This window comes from Aulonocara sp. 'chitande type north' Nkhata Bay, linkage group LG14 (genome assembly GCF_057382095.1).
Source record: "Aulonocara sp. 'chitande type north' Nkhata Bay isolate Kocher_YH1m ecotype deep benthic linkage group LG14, A_spYH_male_GT1.1, whole genome shotgun sequence".
Lineage (NCBI taxonomy): Eukaryota > Metazoa > Chordata > Actinopteri > Cichliformes > Cichlidae > Aulonocara > Aulonocara sp. 'chitande type north' Nkhata Bay.
Genome location: NC_141357.1, coordinates 18,130,165 through 18,157,066, shown reverse-complemented (window position 1 = coordinate 18,157,066; position 26,902 = coordinate 18,130,165). Strand labels below are relative to the sequence as shown.

The window sequence follows — 26,902 nt, the reverse complement described above, 5'->3', positions numbered from 1 at the left end:
TTACGTCCAGATGAACAGACTCAAACTCTGGGGATTAACTTGCCATTAATTTTGTAATCAAAGTTAGGGCTGTTATCGGGGCGGAGGCCCTGGTGTTTTTTTACTGGAAGACTTGACCCTAACACTCACGTGGGCAATGACAGAGAGACCTGAAGCATTGTGATTGGGAGGACCAGCCTGCCTTATCTGAACCTGAGTAGTGTTTTGTTATCAGACTTTGTCCATAATGACCACCATGTTTTAACATGAGAATGGCAATAAGTGCATGTGTCACCCGGACATCCTAGGTTTTCAGTTGATGATCAATTTTGTAATCTCATCATCGGATCTGCAGCCATATATTCTGGACACTTGCATAAAGAGATGATCTGAACTGACAGCTCACTATCCAACTCACCAACTGGTGGTGGAAGAAAATAAATGGAAGAATAGATGGAACAGAAATATAAATTCCTATTTCTTTCAAAATAATAGTCCAACCCAATCTATATATGGATACAGACATACAGTACAATATATGGATGTGTTTATGAACTTTAATTATTCAACTTCAGGTCTTAAAGTTTTAAACACATTGTGCACATTGGTATTTTTTTAATAAAATTAATATGAGCTACATTCCTACCTGATGATTTCCTCTTTAGGCACTCATAATCAAACACAACAATACAAACGGTTTAAGAGCGTTACATTCCTCTTCCATTTACAGAAAGAAAGAAGTAGTAAATATTCTACTAAAACAGGGTCCTAAAAAAGAATCTGCTTTGATGACAGTTTTATTGTACTTTCAAACAGAGTGTCATCTACAGCAAATCTATAGCAAACCTCCCCCGTTTACCCACACCTATATATTTGCACAGACTGAAAGTGAAAGATTGAGGTTCCCTGTTACATTTACTGAGATCAGCAGCAGACATTCTGTGTTTACGACTCAATAAAATGACATTAAATTACACTTTAATGTGTTTTACAGCATTGCAGACAGTTTCTAACTGTCAATGTTACAGTGAATAATGGTCAGATTAGGGTTGATCTTTAAACACAGGAGTGTAACTGCTCCTCTCTATCAACCTATTACAACTGATGCCGCAGCACTTTCAAAACCAACAAACCACAGACATAACATTTCTTCAGCGATGGCCTTCATAGCTGCAGGATATCACAGACAGCACCCCCATGCATAACTGCAAGTCAACAGTTTGAAACAACAAGCTGCAGAGTTTACCTTTGCAGAGAATTCTGACTGTCAATGATTAGGGTTGATCTTTAAACACAGGAGTGTAACTGCTGTGTTTTCTTACTCATCAGCAGAGATAAATATAATTTTTACAGCATTACGGCGTAAAATACTTTACAATGATAAATATACTGTAGGATAAATGGAAGATTCTGTCAGTTCCTTCAGAAATGCCTCTTATAGCTGCAGGATGTCACAGATAGCAGACTGCAAACTATTTTTTTCTTTTTCTTTTAATTTTTTAATTAAAATAATTTAATTATTCCTGTGTTTTGTGAATCATGAAGTTTGAGCTAAGGGAAACATGAACCAGTTGGTTGATGGTGGCTAAAGCTGGAATATTAAATCAGTAAATGCTGTCATCAGAATGTAAAATGTAAAAACCATAAAAACGAGGTAAAGAGTAAAATGAGTACTTGGTTAAGCCAGCTTTTAAAAGACGTCAGCGATATGTGCACTTTGTGCATCTTAAACAAAATTACCTAAACTGCAGTCACTCAGTCAGCAAACCACAAACAGTCAAAACACCTGTGACTTCACTCAGGAGCCTGACCACATGTGTGTGAATGTTTCAGTCTAATGTTTATTGTGAGAAATGAGTCACTTGTTTAGTGTGAAAGAAATATCTGCAGAAAAATAAAGTGCATGATGTCAGTTTCATTTTATCATAAAGTGTTAGATGAGATCAGGCTGCAAGTTCAGGCGTTGCTGAAAGGAAAGAGAACCAAGATAAGCTGGACGAATCAAACAATGACTGCACCTGTGCTGGAAGTGAGATTCTTCTGTCTTTTGTTTATATCATATTTATAATCAGTACTAGCACACATTGGTATTTTGTAATTGGCAAACTAAATTTTACTAAATAGTGTAGCCTTTCTCACAGTGCTGTCATTATTAGACTGTTTTACCCAGTGTCCTCTGCAGGTCTGAGACTGAAGTGCAGCTGGTTCTCAGAGGGATGACCTGCCAGGCTGTACTTCACCGTCACACAGCCCTCTGCTGCCTCTGAGCTCTGACACAGAATCACAGGGTCAGAAGTCACGTTAATTACTGTCATCAAATACCTAAACAACAAAACGAGAAGGTGCTGCTCTTACCTGTCCAGTGAGCTGGGCATAAATCAGTGACCTCGACCCTTGAAAAGTATTGTGATTGGTGGAGAGAGGACAGTGACAGACCCTTCCTTTGGTAAATCCCATATGACTGTGACAATAGGGTGCAGAGCAAATCACAGCGACTGCATCACCTGAAAAATAATGAAAATCTCTCCAAATATACACAAACAGCTGGAACGCACATTTTACTCACTGCAGGTCTGATCTCAAATATGGATCTGCTGCTGCTGCAATGTTTAATGTGACTTTTAATTGTGTTTCATGTCTTACTTTTGCTTGCATCCTGTCAGTCCCTGTGATGAACTGAGCGTGACCTCCTCCTTCGTTGGCCATCCCATTGATGAGAGCAGAGCTGGCCCCTTCCCCAATCCCAAAAGAGAAAAACCTGCAATACAACAGTTTTCTTTGAGTACATAGAGGACATTTTGGACATTCTGGGAATTGTGTAGATATAGTTGTGTTTTTGTGGTTTCACCTGTGAGAATCTGAGTTCTTCTTTACCAGATCTATCACTTCTTTGGTGTCCCACACCTCTCCATCAGTAAAGACAAACAGCTAGACAGGAGAGTTGGCACATAACATTACATCCAGAAACACACAGCTTGTTCTGAGAGCTGAGTTAGGTTTCAGAAGCACAAATGTTTGTATTGTAATGTGCAAAGAACAATGCACAGTTAGTACCTGCAACAAAAACGAAACAACAAAATACAGGCAGTTGCCAGTCCTCTTAGCCTCCTAGTAGATAGTGCCTGTACTACATGATAGGTGAAATAGGCCATAAAGATGTGCAAATCTTAAGTATTTTTCTGAAAACCTGACCCCTAATTTCCCTCGGGATGAATAAAGTATTCTGATTCTGATTCTGATTCTGATTCTGACCTCCATCTTGAAGTTGAGGTCACTGAGATTCAAACGTGTCTGATATGTTTAGTAGATGCAACTATGGTACAAATTGCAAAATCCACCATCAACTCGTTCTTGGAACATTTGTGTTTGATGTAAGTTTTACTCATGTTGTAGAAATTATGTCTGTTTATACAGTCCTGTTATGGAGATGTAAAGAAAGACATGTGCAATGACATAAGTAATTACATTCCAAGGCAAATGGTTGTTTTAACTTCCTAGGACTTGGCATCCACATATGTGGACATGACATTTTGGGTTGTCTAGACCACAATACACAATTTTGCTCTACAAGGGCCTGATACCACTTACGAGGCCATACTGCCAAAACTGCCAAAACGAATGTCCTTGTATGTGACTATCAGGCTCTTGTAGAGCAAAATCAGGTAAAAAGATATTTCTTTGTTTTTACATTCATCAGTTTTTACATCCAATCAGCCCAAATAATAAAGAGAAATTAAAAATGCATGCCATGAAAGAGCTCGGGTCTTAGGAGGTTAAGGTAAGAGTTAGGCAAGCAGTAAGGTTATGATTACAAGAAGTCCCCAGAAAATTAATTAGAGCCACTGTGCATGTTACCTGTCTAGGGTGACTGGGAATGCAAGGCTGGTTGTAAATATGTTTGAGGGGCTCCAGCATCCCTGATCCTCCCAAATCAGCCTCCATGTGATCAACATTCTTCAGCGCCTCCTGCATGGTCTCTTGGCTATACTCCACACTCTTACTGCCCTCACATAAATATCAGTACACAATTACATGCACTTCATACCAAAAACAGAAAGTCTTTTGTTGGGCTGACTGATACGAGGGAGAGACTCACGGGAAGATGTGTTCATATCCAGACCCAAAACTGTAAATGTTGAAATAGCAGCCCATTGGTAAGTTCTTTAACAGGAGCAGCAGAGCGGAGAGGGACACTATTAAAGATGTTATGACTGTAATAACGTATTAAGGATACCCAGGCAGAGCTCATATGAGTTTCCTCCTGCTCACTCTTACTGATAGCATAGTCCATACTTCCAGATCGATCCATTAAGAACACAAACTCTCCACAAGAAGTCCCTGAAGACATCACAGACTGGGGGAACTCAGGGTACAAACTCACCATCACCACTGGATCACCCATCAGAGTGCCTGAAAAATGAAAGGGACAGAAAAATGACGCAAAGCAGTTTTTACTGTTTATTCCAACAAATTGCAGCAAACAACTTCACTCATTTTCACTCACCCGGCTCAGCAGAGGCCTGTCCTGCCTCCACCACAGCGGTGGGCTGGTGAGCATCTTTGTAATAAATCAGCAGTTCAACATCTCTGTCAAACTTGTGTCCTGCAGCCAGTTTGACCTGCACACCACAAACACATTCATATTTAGTTCTCAGTTATAAGTAACAACCACACACAGCAGAAATATTAGCACTCTACCTACCGTGGCCTGGGTTTGATCAGTGTTGAGGTCCTGGAGAGGGTCCAGGGAACAGTTGGACTCTACTTTAGAGATTGGACGAGGAGAGGACACTCGGGCAGAGAAAGGCAGAGTGTAGGGCACCCAAGAGGCTGGAACATAAACCACCTCGAAAGATTTACATTTCTTACCTGTAAACAAATGTGACTGATTAGAAGTAAACCTTTTTTTTTTTTTTTTTTTACAGCTGTAACTTCAGCAGAAAGAGAACTGCAGGTATGATGAGGGTCAGTCAAATGTTTTCTTTCAATATTCTTAAAGGACAGCACCAGTACAGAATGGCATGTCCATCCTCCAATCACTTTATAAATTCCATATTTCAAACAAAAGATTGGCAGTCATGTGATTCCGAAGAGAGTTAATTCAGGTTAACACTAAGATATATTCTCAGTTATAAGCAGAATATGTATAACAGAATAGAAAAGTGATCCAGGTCGAGAAAATGAAAAATATGCTCATCTGTAACCAAAATTTATGTAGAAACTCCTTCATTGAGGTATTCATGTTTAAACTTTTCACCTGAAAGGCAAAAAAACCCCCCAAAAAACATGTGCCTGGAAGTGGGTTGACAGAGCATTTCATACATTTAAACAATTTACAATAATTTTATAAGATTCATTATATATATTCCAACTTTATATCATAAACATTTCAGCTAAATCTGTTTTGACAGAATTTTTTCTTTTAGCCAGTACATGTTTATATTTGTCCAAGAGTATAGATTCTGATTTGTTTTGATAGTAAGAAAGACCAGTATACACATATACTGGCTTTTATTTTTAAACATCTTTTAGATATTTATGTTCAGAGATCTTGATGCATTCTCAGTCATCCAGGTAAGTAAATCTCCAAAGGTTGATTCTGTTCATCTGGACGTAGCGTTTTCAGTGGGAGAAACGTTTCGTCACTCATCAAAGTGACTTCTTCAGACTTCAGCTGTTGATCAGTGGTCATGAGAATTTGCATAATCATGATGAAGGAACTGACCTCCCAGCCCATTGTTCCTTCAGTGGTGCTGGTTTCAGTCATTATGCAAATGTACTGTCAATAAGGTTGGGGAAACGTGCAGTCAGGTGAGACTGAAGAAGTCACTTTGATGAGTGATGAAACGTTTCTCTCGCTGAAAACGCTACAACCAGATGAACAGAATCAACCTTCATGTTCAAACATTGCTGCAGTTTCAATGTATGAAAAAAATACCATTTAAGTAGGTGCATGAGTCATTTTTCAAAAATATGTATGTTGAAAAGTATTTTAGTTATAAAACAAAATTTTGACTGCAATAATTATAGCTGCTCAAATTTTGTATCATAAAAATTTTATTCAAATCAGTGACAATCAAGCAGAAAAGATTCTACAAATTGCCCAATTTGAGATGGAATGACTTACAGTAGTTATTTTTCGGTTAACATGTAAATAATTCCATGTAATATCTTACTTATTTCCACATATGTAGTTATGAAACCTTTTACATGTTTGAATTTGAGGGTTTCTGCTAGTGTCAAGTGTTTTTCGTACCCCGATATTTGAGGTTGTTGTTAAGACTGCTTTCATCCTTCATGGATTTTTGAGTTGAATCATAACTTTGACTGTGTTAACTATATAAGACACTTTCTTTAATGTTTATTCTGGAAGTTACATTTAATTTAAACAGACTTTCATTTGACTATTCAATAGTAATATTATTCAAACTGAATTAACATGAAAGACTAGATTTTTGTAGTTCTGAGTTTTTATACTTTAATTTTTCATTTTTTTTAAAGAACTACACAAAGACAAACACGAAATGTATGACATTGCAGACTGTATTTCTGCTATTTGTCCCTCTTTTCAAATACTGTTTTTAATTAGATATTATCTCTATCACAAACAATATGTGAAGCAAGATATTATGTGCCATTATAACCAGTAACCAGTTACATTAAAATATTACAAAATCCAAACGTGGTCAGAGAGAAAACAGAAGTCTCTTTGAATCAGTTCCTCGTTCCTTTTGGAGAGTTAGCGGACTGGAGAAGTTCATCTTTGTACCTATGAACCAAGAACATTATTTTAATGCTAATAGGAACATCTTAATAGTTAGTTAAATTTTAATTGCATTATTAATTTGATTACTTATGCACAGTTTTCCAGTCATACAGTTTTTTTTTTATAGTGAGGTGTTTTCATTTTGTTTTCTTGTTTCTTTTCCTAAGGGAATGGTTTGTCACTTGTCAGCATTGTCAGCTAACAGTGAATACTCTTGGTATTATAGTAGATATTTAGTTAGGCTTAAGATCTCTGTGTTTGAAAGCAGACAGGCAGCATAAATAGTGCTTTAAACTGGTCCAATTTATGTTGTGAAATTGTTACATGGTGGAGGAATGTGTTTTTCTTATGTGTATGGGTGGTGGGTGAGGTGGGCAGAATCGTCACCGCATACCACTGTTTTGATGACAGGTAACAGCTAGCCTGAAGCACCTTCCGGTTTAGTTCTTCCTGTTGTTTGCATCATCGAATTAAAAATAAAGAGCAACACCCCAACCACCCCCCCCCCCCCCCCAACACACACACACACACACACACACACACACACACACACACACACACACACACACACACACACACAGATGTCTCTCTGTAAATGCGGTTGTCTGTTGCAGCACAACCACATTTCTTTATATCACGATAAAAACATATAAACAAAATTAATAAAGAATTTCAATGTGACAGCATCCAGGTTGCTATCCTTAGTTTTAAGGTTTTCGTGTCAGTGTGCAGTAATGTGTTGCTGAGCAGCAAGTGATCAGGCTGCTTAAATAAATGCACGGTAGGAGCTTACCTCTAAAGCCCAACATGTGTGTCAGATGTCAGATGGTTTACTGCCGTCCCCGTTTGTAAATATTAAAGGCCAAAGTGTTCACACAGCACAGACTCAACTGATATGTCACCTCTATCTGATATTCTCCACTTACTTGTTGAGATGTGGGTGGAGCTTTTTTCGCAGCCTTAGCTCTGAGAACACAGTCATCAGGACCTGAACCCTGCGTTTAAAAGTCTTGGTACAGAAGACTGTAGGGTGGCTACAGAGGGAAACCTGGGAAAATGTTCTTATAGTCTTTATGTGTTAAACAAGTAACAAAGTATGAATTTCATCACCAGAAAGGGGGAGAGAAAAGTAAGGAACAGTCTTTCTGAAAGAGCTGCTACAGTAGCTGTCTTTACTTTATCAATGTTATGAGAACAATTCTGATTTATCTATTTATTTGTTTACAACGGTAAACACAAATTTCAAATACCAATGTACAATACAAATATATAACAATTCTAATTATATAATTAAAACAAATGATAACGCACACATAATGTTGTCTGGTCGTTCCATACATTTTTATACATCATGTGTTTGTATTCAAATTTTGCTATATTATCATTATTATTATTATAACAATATCTCAAATTATCAGTTTTTGATTTTATTTATTAAGATGAACAAGTCACCTTTCCAGGCACTGATTTCTCCACCTCACTGCTGGTCTTACCCAGTGCAATAGCCAGAGGCGCATCAAGCAATCAGCAGCCAGACGCCTGCTGGAGGGAGATTAATGTCAGCAAAGGGCCTGTGGGTGGCTTCTTAGCTACAACAGGTAGAATTTTTTTTTATTAAATTATTAAATATTTGGTGTATTTAAATATTTATAATATTTAATACCTACCAGATAAACCAGTGCATAAAAACCACTGCACAAAAAAATAACTGACACACACGCACAGCCTTCCCCTTTATTTTTTTCTACCTTCAGTGGCCCTATGCTACTATAGTAGCATATATCCAAAAGTTTAATGTTATTAAAAAAAAAAGCAAAAATGCATTCAGATCACAATTCTGATTGCAAAGCTGCCAGACAGGATTTAAAAAATAAATAATGAAATAGAATAAAAGTCACAAATCAAGGTTTTACTTGCTGATTATTGATTTTTATTATTGTAAAAACAGAACTGCCATAATCCACCTGCATACAGTTTCTCTTGTTTAACTTCTCGATGTATTCATAGAATTACAGTACTTGTCAGTACGTGGAGATTTTGCACCGATAACTAATAACTGACTAAGTAAATAAAAAAATGCCGCAACTTGGACAGTAGTAGGAGATGTGTTTGTTGTTTGTTTTGGAGTGTCCCTTTCTCTGCACGACATTTTTGAACCAAAGTATTAAAATGAATCACAAAGGTGATATACTAAAATTAGTGGCAGACAACAACCATTCATCAGGTAAGCAGGCATGACTGTAATATCATTTGTATGTGACACGAACGCCACAAGAAAGGTAGTGTTATACCTGTTGCTCAGTCTGTGGCTTTTTGGCAGAGTCAGTGATCACAGTGTTGTCTTTAGTGTAGCCATTGCCCTTGTTGTTAGGTTTCAAAAATGACAGTTTAGTTGGTTAGTCATTAAATAGACGCTCTCATGATTCATCGAGTGACACCTCTGACTAATCAATTTGTGGCACGCAGTCTGTTGATGTCACATTTTCTACTTGCATGGATCGCTTGGAACCCCGGCTGAGGAGGTACTAAAAAACTATCCACTACCAGATACTATCACTTAATGGAAAAGGCTAAAAACAGAGTTGAGCCGTGCTGACCCAAATCAAGTAGGTACTATTGGAAAAGGGTTCATAAGAAATCCCTCAGAGTCCCAGAGCTTCTTTCATCACGCTGCAACCCAACAGTAAATTTGCAGCTTCCACACACTCTGTCACCCATGGTGCTGAAAACACAAAACAAAGAAAGACAGCTGAGTGTGGCATCAACCAGTGTTAAAAAGCACTTTAGCACTTTCATAAGGGTTACTACCATTCTGAGCACGGAGCCATGAGGCAGCCTTCATAGCCAGAAGATCCCACTCATTCTTTGAATCCATCTTTAAACCATGAAGCCAGATCAGAGCCAGAATGGTAGCCCAAATTTCCTTGTTGGCCTAATTCACCAAATCAAACAAAATCAAATGATATAGACAGAACACAATCCTTCACATGGAAAATGCTACCCAATGATTATGATCTTGTTTCCTACCACTTTGAAAACATAAATAATCTGAAAGAAGGCACTGAAATACTTTGACTGATAATAAATATTTTTTGCTCCATTTGCTCCCTTCAATGTAATTTGTTTATGTTATAGTTGTATCCATCTTTATGTTATGCTCATCTGAAGTAGGTCATAGTGGCAGCAGACTAATCCATATATTTTCCAGTTCCTTCTGGGAGATCCAAGTGCATTCCAGGACCAGACAAGGAATATAATTTCTCCAGCAGATTCCCGGGGTCTCTTCCCTTTTGGTCATGCTCTAAATATTCACAAAGGAAGGCGCCCAGGAAGCATCCTTACAGATGGCTAAATTACCTCGACCTACTCTGTCTGAGATGGAGGAACAGCAGTTCTAGTTCAAGATTTGTCTACATGTCAGAGCTTCTCACCCCATCTATAAGACTGAGCCCTACGGAGCAAACTTAATTCAGCCGCGTGTGCAGTCATGACCTTATTCTATGGTCATTACACATATTTCATGATCATAGGTGAGGGCTGGGATGTAAATGGACTGGATAATTGAAAGATTCACGTTTTGGCTCACATTTCTCTTAACCACAAGAATCCAGGAAATATCCCACCACTTTCCAACAAAGAATCATGACTTCAGACTTGGAGGTGCTGACTCTCATACCAACCATTTCAAACTGTGACAAATTGCTCCAGTGGATACTGTCACAAGCTGGCCCATGGCAAATGACAGAGGGAAGACAAGACAGATTGTGTTGCTAATCATTACTTTATTCAAAAAAAGGAAATAACAAGCATAGGATATGAGAAGTGAAAAGTATCAGTGGTTGAAAGGAATAGATGTGTGCTAATGTAACACAGAAGGTCACGCTCCAATGAAGCATACAGAACCACATATATCACTTAATTGCGACAGATTATGTTGGTTGAGATATATATATATGAGAATGATGTATATATATATATATATATCATCATATATATATATATATATATATATATATATATATATATATATATATATATATATATATATATATATATATACACATATATATATATATATATATATATATATATTATTTGCAAAAAAACAGATGTTATTCTGAGATTCCCAAAGCAGATGTCCTTCTTGAAATTTTAGAATAGGATCGAAAACAACAGGCAACCTTCCTGCTCCTCCTCCTGTTCAATGATTGGACGGAACATCTTTTCAAAATACCCTGAATTAAGTTTTCCCTGGGAGGCTAAGCAGCATAATACCCCAATAATTTCTTATAATAATAATAAAATGAGAACCACCACCCTGGACTGCCACTCCACAGGCACTGTCCCAACATTAAAAGCGCATATAGGTAACCCTTCCTCCTGCTTCTCAACAATCCTGGTGACCGTCTGCAAGTGTAACCGGTGAGACTTACCCCAAGTGTTCAGGCTCTCCTTCCTTCATATGGAACGTTTTGCTTGGGTTTTAGAGTTCCTCAACATGCCTTTTCCTCCACGGGACAGCAGTTCTCCTCCCCAACTAAACATGGCTTGGGCCAAACCCAGCTTTTCCCTCCTGAGTACTGAGATAGCTTGACAGACCTTCTTTGATGCCTGCCAAAAGTCCTCCTCCATAGCTTCTCTGAACTCATCCCACACCCAGGTTTTTGCTTGAAGTTCTGTTCAACTGTTGAAGCCACCCCATTTGGCCCCACAATACCTGCTTCGGGAGTATCCCTGGGCCAACCCAGTCTAGAAAGCCTACTCCTTAACCTTTACAGCCTCTCTCATTACTCTTGCATCCCGTGGGAGGTCCAAAACCTCCCTCTTTACCCATTTAGGTTTTCTAGGACTGTCTAGCAGTCCTCCCTGCCATCTAGTCCGACTCACCATTAGGCGGTCAGTTGACAGCATTGCTCTCCACCAAAGTGTGCAAGACATACTGCCTCTGATCAGATACAAAAACAAAACCAACCACTGACCTTTTGCTCTGGCACAAAGTACACTTACAATCAACCTTACACTAAAACATATTGTTTGGTTGGCCAACCTGTACCTAGTACAGAAGTCCAATAACAAAACATCATTCTCATTTAGAGCAAACAGGCCATTCCCCCCAATCACTCCTTTCACAATGTCTCCAGGTACAGTCCCTTCCATGACGGCACCCAAAAACTTTGTGTTATATATGAACATTTTTAATTAGGTTTCATACTATGAAATCTTATATTATCACTTTATATAATGATTTAAATTTACAGCAACCCACCAATACTGGCTTTGACTTCTCCACCTCCTCGTTCGTCTTTCCCAGTGCAGTAGGCAGAGCTGGATCAAGCAACCACTTGCCAGTTGCCTCCTGGAGGGAGACTAACTGCAGCAAAGGATCTCTGGTTTGCTGCTCAGACACAGAAGCTGAAAAACCAAAGATGAAACAAAAGCTGGACCTGATTATAATTATTCTACATGTGAAGACATAAAAAGTCTACAATATAAAGCAATCCATAAACCACCATAAACTTTGAAACATTTGTAATATATTTAAATGCCTCATTCAAGTTTTTGTTGACTATATTTTCATATTATTATTTTCTTTTTCCTGATCCACTAGCACACACTACACATACATGTGATGAGCCAACTACAACTGTCTGACATTCTGTAAATGATGGAAGCTGATAGTTTATTGGATTTATCTACTTACATCTAACATTACCTTCAGACACAGATTTTAGAGCACCATCAGCCACCGTCTTACAAGATTTCCAAAAGTCACTTAGTATCTTCTTCATCTGAGTAAATACCCCTGTCTTGCTGTCAGACTTATTTCTAGGTTTGTAGCTACAAGCTGGTGAGAGAACAGATAAACAAAACCCTGATATAGATCAATTTACTGTTATTAAATGCATAATACATCGGATTTTGGTGTTTTGATACAAGCTTCCTTTAAAATGATGAACATTTGATTAAGTTCATTCCTCCACAATAAACAGAAATCCACATCCATGACCATGGGCAACAATGCCTGTCTAAAACAAGGCAAATAAAAGCCCTCCAATTCCACGTAATGTGGGGGTCTTAACTAAGTAAGCTGTCACCCAGTGTAATGGTTTGTAACTTGTAATGTAGGACAATTTCTTTGGAAAGGTTATTTTTTTCATTGTTCTGTTTTTCTTTTCTTTTTTAAAAGATGTGTCACAACACTAAAAACACTTTTTCACTTCAAGGTTTTAAAATAAATAGTAAATGTTTCTGACATGAGAATTAAGAAATGAAACTACTAAAAACTGGATTTTTATGGTAATAAAATGATTCACCTTAAGTACTACTTAACATGGGCAAATTGTTAATGACTACAAAGGAAAAGGCAAATGTCAACTGTTCCACAAAAAGGCGGTAGTTATTTCAGTGTTTACAGCCATGTATTCATAAAAAAATTAAAAAAAACACTTTCTATAGCATTTAGCTTTTAAATTTAACTTTAGCACAGGGCATGTCTTCTGATTGAGATAAGTAAGTTAAACATAATTTTAGAATAACTGAAACGTTTGTGTCTTCAAGACTTCAACTTAATAACTATAATGCTATACTATAATAATATAAGATTGTTGAAATACCTGAAAATATTTAAATGTGTGGCTTTTTACACTGTTTAATGACTAATTTCAAAGGCACAAGTTCTTTAGCAGGATTTAAAATATCACAAAAAAGAATTAACTTTTCATGTTAAAGTTGCAAAAAAGTTAAACAGTAACTGTGCTACAGAAATGTTTTGTTCAGTGTTTACAGGCAGTCACTCTAATTACAGAACATAAACACACATCTGTGTTTCTGTTTTATTTAGAATTTTTGCTCACTTTCATAATCCTGATCAAGAGGCAGTGCGCAATCCATGTAATCTGTGGAAAACAAAGAAGGTAAAGAGATTAAGCTAAGCTTCATGCCATGAATCGCAACAATCCATTTAAAACTTAAAAACTTAAAATAAATAAGCTTGTTAAATGTTCAAAATTGTAAAAAAAAAAAAAAGAAAAAAAAGTGAACATTTTAACACACTGTGATTCCTTACAACAGTGCAACTTTTTTCCACAGGATTTAATGTGTCGCAAAGATTTATAGGGGCAACATTTTATATGTAAATTGCAAATGAATAGCATAGTATTTGTATCACAAAGAAATGTTGGTTTGTTCAGTGTTTACCAGCATTTAGAGAAGAAAAACAAACCAAAACAAACCAACAAAAAGGTTAGCTTTTTGCCTACCACCAGATTCCTGATCAGCATCCATGTAACCTATGGCAAGAAAGGAAGGTTCTTTGAGATATATAAAAGAGGGTAGGGGAAGACATAACTAAAAATCTCATAATGAATCATAAAAATCAGTTTAAAAGGTATTTATAATAAAAATTTTAAATGTGGGGCTTTTACACACAGTGATTCATAACTCATTCCAAGTGTGTATGTTCTTCAGTAATATTTAAAATATCACAAAAATGTAGAGGAACAGCGTTTTGTTTGTTTTTAAGTCCCAAACAAGTTAAATAGCATTTATTTTTTCATGTGTTTCCAGGCAGTTATGTTGTTCTTTTATAGAAAATCATGTCTTGTTCTTTCTCATTCAGCTTTTTGTTTTTTTATTCTTAAATAATAGATCAGGTCAATCAAGGCAAGAAAAAAAAAAAGAAACTCCAATGACTACAGTCTCATTCAGCAGGATATGGATCCCTGAGTCCAGAGTCCATCATGACCACTTTGCAAATCCACCACCTTCATAGTTTATATTGTTACAAAAACAAACAAACATAAAAACAAAAAATCACTATCGGCCAATGGCCACTCCAGCTGTGCAGTCAGCTGGTGGGTAACGGGCATCTCCAAAAACGTTAGAACACTTTTGCAAATATGTGGTGTCGTTATCAATCGAGCGAGAGGGGCTGTTATTGTGTGTGTATATGGATAATAGCAAAGAAGAAGAATTTTGTTCGCTCAAATTTAGTTTTTCTTCGCTCAAAATAAATTTCTCCTCAAAATGCAACACTTGTACTTGCAAATTTTTTTTAACATGTGCTCAGAACAATGGCACAAAAATAATTACATAGACCTGTCGTTGGCCTCCAAACCCTCTGTGACAAATTTTTGTGCGTGTCTTCAGAGAACCGTCAAGTTTTGTAAACAGTGTTGTAAATACTCTTTTCCACTAAATAAGCACTAAAGCAGAAGGGATGAACTGCCTAATTGTTTTCTTTACCTTTTCTCTTGTTCATTAAATTAGGGAGTTAGGGTAGTGGTTGTCTTTTATTTGGCTTTTGTTTCATGCAGGGTTTAGGTAGCAGCTTCTTTTGGAATAGCTTGTTTTGTTTATTATTTTAGCCTTTGTTCACCCCAGAGTTAGCACTGTTAGTTTTGGTAGCAATAAAACTCCACCTTGAGGGTTAACCCTTATGTTGTGCTTCTGTTCCCCGAGACTGGGATGTAAGACCAGATACTCCAGTATACCATCCGGGAACTGGACTGTCAGGACTGTTTTATAGGAAATGGGGGACCAACACAATATTAGGTAGGGAGTAATAATGTTATGAGTTATCTATCAATCTATCTATGACTCCCTTGTAGAAGTAGTCCAAGAACACTTTAGCATGAAACGACTGTAATCTGCAGTAACTAAAGAAGGTTTTTCCAGGCACAAAACGAAGGGAGAAGTGACAACATTACAACTAAATTTTGTACCACCAATGGCAATGATCAGTTTAGCCTGTTCTTATAATAAAAAGGTTATTAAAATATCAAAATAGTGTGATTATTTATTTATTTATTTTTATACAGTGATTCATATGCCATTACAAGGCTGCAGGTTCTTCAGTAATATTACCGTAATTTAGAGGAACAGCTTTTCACAATAAAGCTGCAAACCAGTTAAATACCGACTGTCCCACAGGAATATTGGTTCGGTCAGTGTTTACAGGCAGTTATTCCATTTATAGAAATCTATTTATGAATGTTGTGCTATAATTAGCCGTTTACTTACCTTCACAATTCTGATAAGGATTCAGGGTGCAACCAACGTAATCTGTTGCAATTAAGAAAGGCATTTTCAGATCCAAAAGCGAGAAGTTAAAGACATTACGCTAAGCCTCATACTATGAATCACAGCAATCAGTTTAAAATGTATTTACAATAATAAGCTTGTTAAAATGTTAAAAATGTCAAAAACGTTTTTCTTTTCACACACTGTGATTTATAACTCATTACAACAGTGCAACTTTCAGTAAGATTTAAAGTATCACAAAAATGTATAGTAACAATTCTTTTCATTAATGTTGCAAATGGGTTCAGCAGTAACTGTGCCACAGAAATGTTGGTTTGTTCAGTGTTCACCAGCATTTAGAGAAATAAAAAACAAACAAAACTTAGCTTGCCATAAGATTCCTGATCAGCATACATGTAACCCATGGTAAGAAGGGAAGGCTCTTGGAGATCTAAAAGAGAGGGGAGGTAAAGAAATTATAAAGAAATCTAAAACTAAAATCATGACAACAGTTTAAAATGTATTCATAAAAATGTTCAAAGTGTTATAAATCACTGTTTTTTTTTTATGCACAATGATTCATAACCAAAGGTACAAGTTTTTCAGTAATATTTAAAATATCAAAAGTTTAGAGAAACAATATCTGTTGTATTTAGCTACTTGCTTACCTTCATAATCCTGGTAAGGACTCAGAGTGCAATCAACGTAATCTGTAGCAAGAAAAGAAGGCATTTTTAGATCCTAAAGATGGACGGTAAACACATTAAGTTAAACATCATACCATCAATCATAACAGTCGGTTGTAAAATGTACGAATAAAATGAAGCTGATTAAAATGTCAACAAAGTGGGGCTTTTTGCAAACTGTGATTTAATAAGTGCCATTTAACAATATTTAAAATATCACAAAAAGTTATAGAAACAGTGTATAAAAACATGTTTCATATTTCAGTTCCAATCATGTTAACTTTGCAACAGAATTATTGGTTTATTCAGTGTTTACAGGCTAGTTAATGGTTAATGTTTTCATAGATCAGGTCCATTGAATCTTTTTTAATGGTTAGATGGATGTTTGGATATCATGACTTCCACCTCTTCTTAAAGTCAGTAAAGAGTTCTTTTTACTGATGGCATGAAGTTGACTTTTATGCGAGTTGTACAATCTTGGGTTGATATTGTTACAGCATCACCTTGATCACAAACTACGCTACCATCAAACTAAAAAAAACCATAACATTCAATGAGATAGTAAAACAGGTACAATAGAGACATAAAATGATCTATATGACATAAAACATACCTCGCGGGCTGACCCATGTTTAGAGGCTGAAATGAGCAATGTACAGATACTTTTAAGAAACCTTTAACATTCCCGGCTTCAACTTGCCATGCTCATGCTTCAAAATGGGTGTGCATCTCATAGATCCTACATGAGAATTTCTAAAATAAATGTCCTATTGACAGAAAATATGCGTAATGCAAAATAAAATACATTAACTAAAATTATGGCAGTAAAACATTTAGCATCAAACAACTGATGTTTTTCAACATTTTATAATTTGAGTAATTAGAAGGTCCTGGATCACAGAGATTGTGAGGATTGTTGCTCTATTGCCTGTTTATATTGTGACAAATTCTTTTTCCATAGCACGGACATTATTGTGTTAATTTATATTTCTGACCCCCCAAAAAATGTGTGAGTAGATATCTGTTAAGATCTCAGATGTCAATCCTGGGATCTCCTGGAGCAAGTCAACCAGTTTGGAAGTCACTTCCAAATGCTCCAGTTACCACTGGGACCACTGTTGTCTTCAACCTCCAAATCTTCTAAAGCTCCTCTCTCAGCCATTTGTATTTCTCGACTTTCTTGAGTTTCCTTCTGCCTGATTTTGCTATTGATTGGTATAGCTACATCTATCACTATGGCTGGTTTTCCTCTTCTTTTCTAGCACTACTAGGTCTGATTGGTTAGCCATCACCAAGTGAGTTTGTCCATCTGTATCTGGTCCCACAGGATCTTAGTCTTGTCTCTCTCAACCACCCATTTTGAACTCAACTTCCAGGCCATACTCGGCGCAGATATTCCTCTATACAATGCCGGCAACTTGGTTATGGTCTTCCTTGTAAGCCCCGCCTGCTAGCATCTTAAACCCTGCAATTACGTGCTGGAAGGTCTCAGGGAAAACTTTGCATAACCTACACCTGGGGTCTTGCCTGGTGTGGTAGACTCCAGCCATTATGAATCTTGTGTTGCCATGATTAGTCTTTCAGTTCAGTTTTGTCCAGCCACTGTTCGGATTTCTCGATATCAGTCACTTCTTCTATCTGTCAGTGCTACTTGCCCTGCATGGACCTATACTTCCATGATGGTTCCTCTTTTTCCTCCTTTTCTTTCTCAGGTTTCTGCTGCCTGGAGTATTCCCTATGTACGTGATCAGTTGTGGTCATCTTCCTGATATACTCATGGCTCTTTTTTCTTTTTTTCATCCTGGATAGTGGTTCTGACACTCACCAGTCCTTGGCCCGCTTCCTTTCGCTTAGCGAAAAGTTTCAGGATGCTGGACTTGGGCTGAAACCCCATGCATGATAAGGAGCTTTCTTGCAGGTGTTGATTCCCAGATCTTGTTCTTCTCATTTAGCATACTCCTCAGGACTTGCCTTACCCTCGGTGTCTTCTAGAGGCCTCTTGATGGTTCCCATTTGCCTGTGAGATTCCAAAGTAGTTTCTGGCAGTTCAATCGTGTCCGTTCTGTCTACCCTCTCTGTCTTTGTTACCATCCGACTACACGTCACCAGTCGGAATGACATTTGGATGTCATTGCTGTTTTATATGTTTTTCATTCATCTATTTAGTCCCTTGTTCAGTCTGCCCTCTCTGCAAACCCATTCAGCTGCCTCCTGAATGGGCCCCACAGTATATAGACCTCTAGCTGGCCATCCTTTATTTGGTACACTGTCAGTGTTGACCAATGGGTTTTTCCCCCCTTAATATTTTGGTTTTTAGTTTAATGAGCTTGTTTTCAAGTCATCTTATAAAACTATTTTTAATCACTGCACTCCCTTTATTCGTGCACCGTAATTTTGATCTTCAGACTTGTGGGTGAAAGTTTTAGTTCTTGCTTTTAAAAACTCACCGTGTTTTAAAATATTTTTGTGCAGAAGAGGTCCTTGAATCGCCTCGCCATTGTTATTGAAGACAGCAATGAAGGCAGTCAGTGAACTGCTTATTCCCGATTGGACACTGAGCTGCACCACCTTCTCCTTCACTTTTGTGTCTTGCCATCCTCTGTGTTCTCCCTCCTCCAGGGAACGAATCAGAGTCCGAGCACCCAACTTGTGGACTGTTAATCTGTAAAGAAGTACGGACATATTTTTACTACAGTTGTTTACCAGTGACTTCTCTGTTTTTATTATATTGTATGCTTTCTAAGGTCAAACATAGATGGAGATAAACCCACTGCTTTATATAAGAATCACAGTGATAACATGAATGGTGACAAATGCTCACACCAAGAGAAAATCTCCTAGTGGAAATCTCAGTCCACAGAACAGAAGCTCATGGTGGCATTTCAAGTGAAAACAGATAAAACGATATAATTATTTTCCACTCGTTGCACTGTGCAGTATATGGACAGGAGGCCTCTATTATGACCTAAATTCAACATGCGAGCCTTTTATTAAACTGAAGGTGAAACTGATGAAATGTGGAACATAAAGTTCAAAAGGAAACGGAAAGCTATAAACTACCGAAACCTAAACTGGGAACTAATACTTATAGTAAGAAGCACTGGAGCTAAGAGACAGGAAGGGAAAGTGAGCTGATGTTCTGACAAAGGACAAAAATAGACTGAGGCAATAGATACGTTCCAAAAGTTAATTTTGCTTTGGAGGGTTCTTAACTGAGAGACATGACTGAAATATCGGCAAAGCGACCATAATAAAAGCTGCTCAATTCTGTAAGTACTAAGGAATGGCGCTTCAATGCTTCTTTTATTGCTTCCTTGAGCAGAGGATACACTGGACCATCCTTTACAGAAAGGGAGGAGAAAATGCTCTCCCATAATTCACTGTGAGGACCATCCGACCATTCATGAAAATAAACATAATAAACACAGCTGCGCACCAACATTTGCTAATGGCACAGCAATAAGTGGAACAATAAGTGGGGTTCACCTCTAAACAGTCAGCGTGAGGACAGAGGGAGGAGTTTTAGGACAGAGACAAAGTTTTGGCACTGCAATAAGAGCTTTAAGCATCTATGCAAAGTCCCGATTACACACTAGTTCTGATAACATCTTCCCTCCTGAAAATAGACTCCAGTATCCGGTATCCAGTAAGGGTCCTGGCTAGACCCCCATGTTAAAACAAAGCCCGGGGATGGAGCGGCTACGTCTGCAGCCTGTCCGCAGCTCAAACACAAGTATTTCACTACATGTTGTACTGTGTATGGAACAAATAAAATTTGAATTTATAAGTTATTTATGACCTCATTGACGTGATCGTCAAGGTCAAGTAAAAGAGGTTAGAAATAGAACATGGGAGGGATTAACTGGATAGTGTCATATGTTTCACACTTAGCAACTTTAAGTCTAAAGTCATGATCCACAGAACAGTGCTGTTTATATCAAAACTCTGTTTTACCCAGTGTCCTCTGCAGGTCTGAGACTGAAGTGCAGCTGGTTCTCAGAGGGATGACCTGCCAGGCTGTACTTCACCGTCACACAGCCCTCTGCTGCCTCTGAGCTCTGACACAAAACCACAGGGTCAGAAGTCACGTTAATTACTGTCATCAAATATCTAAACAACAACATGAGAGGCTGCTGCTCCTACCTGTCCACTGAGCTGGGCATAAATCAGTGACCTTTGACCTGGAAAAAGTGCAGTGATTGGTGGAGAGAGGACAGTGACAGACACTTCCTTTGGTAAATCCCATATGACTGAGATGTCGACCACAGCCGGCTGCAGAGCAAATCGCAGCGACTGCATCACCTGAAAAATAAAGAAAAACTCTCCAAATATACACAAACAGCTGGAACAGACATTTTACTCACTGCAGGTCTGATCTCAAATATGGATCTGCTGCTGCTGCTGCGATGTTTAGCTTGACTTCTAATTGTGTTAAATATCTTACTTTTGCTTGCATCCTGTCAGTGTCTGTGATGAACTGAGCGTGACCTCCTCCTTCTTTGGCCATCCCATTGATGAGAGCAGAGCTGGCCCCTTCCCCAATCCCAAAAGAGAAACACCTGCAATACAACAGTTTTCTTTAAGTACATAGAGGACATGTTGGACATTCTGTAATTGTGTAGACGTACTTGTGTTTTTGTGGTTTCACCTGTGAGAATCTGAGTTCCTCTTCACCAGATCTATCACTTCTTTGGTGTCCCACACCTCTCCATCAGTAAAGACAAACAGCTAGAGAGGAGAGTTGGCACATAAGGGCAGAACATCAGACCCAGAAACACACAGCTTGTTCTGAGAGCCGAGTTAGGTTCAGAAACACAAATGTTTTAATGGTAATGTGCAAAGAACAATGTATGGTTAATATGAACTCAAAATATGGTACTTAAGAAGATGGAAGAAGGGTAGTATGATAATGTCACAGAGGTAAGAGACATATGTACAACATGTTTATATTATTCAGCTATTATTCAGTTTTTTCAAGTCAGTGAAATGTCTTCTGAAGTCAAACATACTGTGTGTGTGTGTTAGATAGTTGAGTTTGGACTCTTTTGGGGGGCGCTCAAGGAAATTTCCATCAGAGCACTCTGGCAGGGCGTGGCTGGCGGTGCCACAGCAGCGAAGGTGGACACATCTGCGTGGCATCGCAATCACGCCTGCCCAGCTTAAGCGCGGTGTGAAGTCCTGTTGTATTGTTGTTGTGTACGTGTGGCTGGCAGCTGGGAAGCTGAGCCGAGTTGTACAAAAAGCAACCGTTTAATAAAGTAAGATGTTTCAGAATGCAGAATCGTGGTCGCATCATGCCTCATTCTTGCCACAGTGGTGCAGAAACCAGGAAGCGTAAGCAGAAAGAACTCCGGTACTGGATTGACTGCAGCACACAAAGGATTGCGAATCTGGCAGCTCTAATCCAGTTCTGACCGACACCACCAACACCCCCACCAGGTTCCCCAGCGGCAGGCATGCAGCAGGGTGCGAACAACCAAGATGCAGCCTGCTGCCGCACCCATCCCCACTCCTCGGGCGGGAGCGGCTAGTGCCCGGCGCAGTGTCTGCGCTCATATCGGCCCCGCGGAGGAGAGCCACAGAGCAACTACTGTGTCCTCAAACTTCTCAGCCGAGAGCAGTGGAGGAGCCACGTGGGGAAGCTGCTCCAGCCAGAGGTGGAAGAGGTGCACAAGGGTCCATTTTATAGGATTCATACCAATCTAAACATGGTGAACAGGATGGCTGTCATTACATTCATGTGAGGGAATACAAATCTATTATCCACTCGTGAAATTGGGGTATATAATGCTGAGTCTGCATCATAAAGGGAGGGTTTGTATGAATTAATATAAAACAACGCTATTACCAGTTTGCTTCAACGGGTGGATTAGATAGAAATCTCTGATTATTCACTCTGAATAGATCATCGTACCAGTTAGGCTGCTTTAGAAGGTAACAGTTGATGACATTTGCAAAAGCATATTTCATTAATATTAATCACAAGAAACTGTATGGATGAAATTATGTTTGGGAGCTGAGCTCCCTCTGAAAGTTTGAACCTAACCTGGTGTGTTACCTGTCGAGGCTGATTGGGAATGCAGGGCTGGCTGTAAATATGTTTGAGGGGCTGCAGCATCTCTGTTCCTCCGAGATTAGCTTCCATCTGCACAACTGTATTTAGAGCCTCCTCCATGGTCTGCTGGCTGTACTCCACACTCTTACTGCCATCACACAAATACCAATACAAACATGCACGTATTTCATGTCAAGGACAAAAGGACCTTTGTTGGGCTGGGAGAGACTCACGGGAAGATGTGTTCATATCTGGACCCAAAACTGTAAATATTGAAATAGCAGCCCATTGGTAAGCTCTTCAACAGGAGCAGCAGAGTATCCTTAAGAGAACATTGAAAATATAGTGAGGCCACTGTGTGAGAGGAACAATTTGAAACTAAAGAGTTTATGAGTAAGTATATTATGGATACCCTGGCACTGCTGATGCGAGAATTACTCATACTTCCAGATCGATCCATTAACAACACAAACTCTCCACATGAAGCCACTGAAGACGTCACAGACTGGGGAAACTCAGGGTACAGACTCACCATCACCACTGAATCAGCCATCAGAGAGCCTGAAAAATAACAGACAGAAAAAAGTTTATATAAATTTGCTTTTCAGTGGTTTTTTCATACATATTCAAACTTTTGAGTGAAAGAATGGGGATATTAAAAATCTGTCTTTGAAAACCAACTACTCCTATCATTTCCACTCACCCGGCTCAGCAGAGGCCTGTCCTGCCTCCACCACAGCGGTGGGCTGGTGGGCGTCTTTGTAATAAATCAGCAGTTCAACATCTCTGTCAAACTTGTGTCCTGCAGCCAGCTTGACCTGCACACCACAAACACATTCATATTTAGTTCTCAGTTATAAGTACAGAGCAGACACATCAGCACTCTACCTACCGTGGCCTGGGTTTGATCAGTGTTGAGGTACTGGAGAGGGTCCAGGGAACAGTTGGACTCTACTTTAGAGATTGGACGAGGAGAGGACACTCGGGCAGAGAAAGACAGACTGTAGGGCACCAGAGAGGCTGGAACAGAAGTCACCTGAACACCTTCACTACCTGTACACAACATCAGGTTAGAAATGCTGTGAACAATAAGGCATTAAATATTAAAGCTTCTAAAAACATCTGGTCCAATTAAAGGTTTCAGGGAAATTAGGTACAAGGCTGGCACAAGTCTTTTACATTTTTTCTAATCTGATAAATATGTTTGACAGTCACAGTGTTATGTGGTATCTTTTCTTCGAGAAAATAAAGTTGAACTTTGATGCTTTTTCTGCCATATATTGTGTTCTGTCACTGTTGTGAGGTTGGTTCAAGACCTAATATGGTTTAACCATTTCTGGTCCAAGTATTTTGAAGTGTTCCTACCCTGAGGCTGGTATCGAGGGTTGAGCACAGCAGGCAGACAGAACCTCAGACCATCATCAGCCTGCACAGCCAGCTCAGTCACGTACTCTAACCTGATGGAGGCGCTCTCTCCTGGAGGCAGACTGCCCACACTCAGAGAGAATATATCTGGACTCTGATCACTCTCCTCCAATAGGAAGGCCTGCTGACCCGAGCTCAGAGCATCATCATACTCCTCACGAGCCTGAAGGACAGGTGACACATGTCAGTGACATTCACTGTGTTTATTGTTATTTTGAATCTTACTTATAATCAGGTTATATTTACTGTCCAGCTCACCTTCTGTTTCTCCTTCACCTCAGCTACAATCTGTGTCTGTCCGATCTTAGCACTGAAATGACAGACAGCAGCGTCTCCAGGCAGAGGGAAGACAACAACAGCCTCTAATGGTTTGTTCTCCTTATTCTCGTAGTTCAGGGTGGAGACCACTGCAGCCACATGGTCCCTCACCTCCAGCTCCACCTCAATGCTCTTCAGAGGAACTAAAAGAAAAACATAAACATCCAAACAACTGTTTTTGATTAACTTCAAAATTTGTTTAGTCTCCTGCCCATTTTGGATTTTCATCAACTTTTTACCTGGTTCCTTTTGGGCAGTTAGCAGACCACAGGCTCTCACCATTGTTCCTGTGCAAGAGACAACCACCACAGAGATTTACTCCAAATAAAAGAATTTAGTGTTGCTTTCATTTTGGCTCCAGAAGCCAAATAACTAACAGATGACAATGATAGTTAGGAGGATCTGACTGAGAAACAGTTAAGATCTAAATCTAGAACTAGGGAATAGTTACGTAATATAAGGATTTAAAAGCTTTGCAAAGTTTTAAAGAAAACAATTAAGCATCCAAGAGCCTTTTCTCTATAAATTTTTTCAACATCTGGCAGCTGAACTTTAAATAAACTGGAAGTAGGGGATGAACTTTTGGCTGTAACTTTAGCAGACAGAATTGGAGTAGATAAAATGAAGGCATGTTCATGTCTTTCACTTGTAATTTAAACCTTTTTTTTTTTTTTTTTACTTTTCCCACAATTCTTATTAAAAATAAGGACGATTGTATGACCTTAATTTGTAGCTTAAATCCAAATAAAGTCCAAAGCTAGAAATGACACCCTGTTTAGGAGCAGACCTAATGTTTCACGATCATACACATCAGGTCATGCATTAAGTTTGGGGCGCTGCTATGTGCGGCATGAGAGCATCGGTCCGGTCATCGTCTTGTTGTGTTTATATTGTCACCTTCATTAACCTGCTCTCTCACATCTGTGATTTATTCTTAGTGCTGAATGTGGGCGCTCATGAAGACAGCACAACATGGGGGTCGCCAACTGGTGTTTCGGTCCTCTCCATCTACCTAAAATCCATCAGCATCGGTTTCATCTTTCTGTTCCTTTAATAGTTTTATTTATCAAGTATAGGTTGAGTTGAGAGTTACCGTTACTCCTGGTTTTGGTTTCTGTTAGTCTAGTTTTACAGAACAGAAGCCTGGATCCAATGGCACATTGTGTGGTTGATTCATGGTCTTCTTCCTCTTTGTTTGTTTTAGTCAGGGCTTCCATCTCTTTTTTCCCCAGTTTGTCATCTTTGAGTAACTATATTCCCAGTAATGTGTGTGTTTATGGCAGCAGCTTTGTGTCATCTTATATGCTGGACAAATGGAAGTTCTGGGACACCGGAGAGGATTTACTTCTGTTACAGCGTATCATCAGAAGTGCTAAAAATCAAGATGGATAATTTACAATAATGTAGATGTCTAATCTAGCTTATTTTTTTTACTTAATTATTTATATCATCTCTGACTCCCCCCCCCCCCCCCCCAACAACAAATATAGCAGGGATGATGTCTAATTGACAGGCTGATGAGTTAGAAAAAAACAAAAGGTTAAGTACAGGTGAGAAGATTTTTGCAAATGATGCAAATTTATTGATTGTTATTTTTACAGAAACGCTCAAGAAACTGCTTGCATATCTCTGTAACTATGTTACAAACAAACACCGCTCATGCCTCACAGATGACAGCTTACAGTCCTGGTAAAGATTAAAGTGACTTCATACAGCCCCGATTTGCAGACGCTGTGCGCATATGGGATATGCGCAGAGGTTCAGGAGTAGAAGTCCCATTGTAAACATATCAGGCAGACCCGATGATGTTTGCATGAACATGCTTTTCAGCATCTCTTTATTGACCACTTTTCACGCACAGCCGGCTGTAGCTTTTCAGCTCACAGCCCGACACATACCAACACAACAGCATAGATAGCACAGACGTTAAGGCGGCGAGGCGTGATTGGTTGCAGCTCAGGTGCGTCCGTCTCCCCTGCAGCGGCGCTGCAAACCACGCCGGGTTTATTTGGGTCTTAAACCCCTGCATTAACGTGTTTAACTGGGCCACACCATCGCGATTTAGCTTGAAAAGACAACAAATTGTGTTTCTCGCCACTGAAATATGAGGTACCCAAACTCGTTACGTTTCACCGCCTACTGCAGCAGCCCTGGTTGAGATTTTTTTTTGGACTCAGAACAAGTTTTGATATTATTCTGCCAGTAAATAAAAAGGAAAATACAGACTGCATCTGTATACAGCTCCTGTCAGCACACTTCTTACGGCGTTTTTTATGAAGTGCGTCAGGTTACAACGTCTAAAGAAAAGTTACAATGAATTGGAGAAAAGCATACCTTTGAATAGAGGGATTTGTGTGTCCGATAAGCACCGATCTGTAGTATGTGTGTGAAGTTCAAGCTTATGCGTCTACAATACGCGCACGCAGTTCTACTCCGGTGACGTCAGAGGCTTTCTGCTGCATCCCTCCAATGAGATCATTTAGTGAGCGAGGCTTCACAGATGCCCTAACAGGAAATTAACTTATCAACTTTATCTTTACACATTAAAAGCTTTAACGATAGTAGTGAGTTTAAGAGTTCCAGTTCGGTTTCAGATATGTCTGTAATGGTATGTTTACGCATTATATTTTATGCTAAAGTGTAGCTTTTACA

The 26,902-nt window shown here is 38.9% G+C and overlaps 1 protein-coding gene and 1 pseudogene across 1 annotated transcript; both read right to left on the bottom strand.

The window, feature by feature from the left end:
• Positions 1 to 2,112: 2,112 nt before the first annotated feature.
• Positions 2,113 to 4,381, bottom strand: LOC147314416 (von Willebrand factor A domain-containing protein 5A-like; annotated as a pseudogene).
• Positions 4,382 to 8,550: 4,169 nt separating this feature from the next.
• LOC147314415 (von Willebrand factor A domain-containing protein 5A-like) lies at positions 8,551 to 26,622 on the bottom strand. Its single transcript, XM_086261339.1, has 23 exons — positions 26,585 to 26,622; positions 24,490 to 24,537; positions 24,191 to 24,393; positions 23,873 to 24,095; positions 23,400 to 23,560; positions 23,211 to 23,325; positions 22,920 to 23,068; positions 22,741 to 22,829; positions 22,511 to 22,655; positions 21,101 to 21,180; positions 20,897 to 21,011; positions 20,596 to 20,754; positions 20,407 to 20,510; positions 18,900 to 19,114; positions 16,435 to 16,476; positions 16,158 to 16,217; positions 15,767 to 15,808; positions 14,005 to 14,034; positions 13,600 to 13,641; positions 12,459 to 12,590; positions 12,012 to 12,157; positions 9,554 to 9,677; positions 8,551 to 9,467 (listed from the first exon to the last, which is right to left on the bottom strand). Exons 2-23 carry the CDS (start codon positions 24,530 to 24,532, stop codon positions 9,388 to 9,390), a joined length of 2,499 nt encoding a protein of 832 aa, XP_086117465.1. The 5' UTR covers positions 24,533 to 24,537; positions 26,585 to 26,622; the 3' UTR covers positions 8,551 to 9,387.
• Between the last annotated feature and the right edge of the window lie 280 nt (positions 26,623 to 26,902).

Excerpts from the sequence above, each read along its gene's own strand:
- LOC147314415 (XM_086261339.1), bottom strand. The coding sequence starts at position 24,532 with ATGGTGAGAGCCTGTGGTCTGCTAACTGCCCAAAAGGAACCAG. Across the intron at positions 21,181-22,510 it reads TTCCCAATCAGCCTCGACAG|CTGTTTGTCTTTACTGATGG; the intron begins GTAACACACCAG and ends TCTCCTCTCTAG. Across the intron at positions 9,678-12,011 it reads AGAAGTCAAAGCCAGTATTG|GCCAACAAGGAAATTTGGGC; the intron begins GTGGGTTGCTGT and ends TTGGTGAATTAG.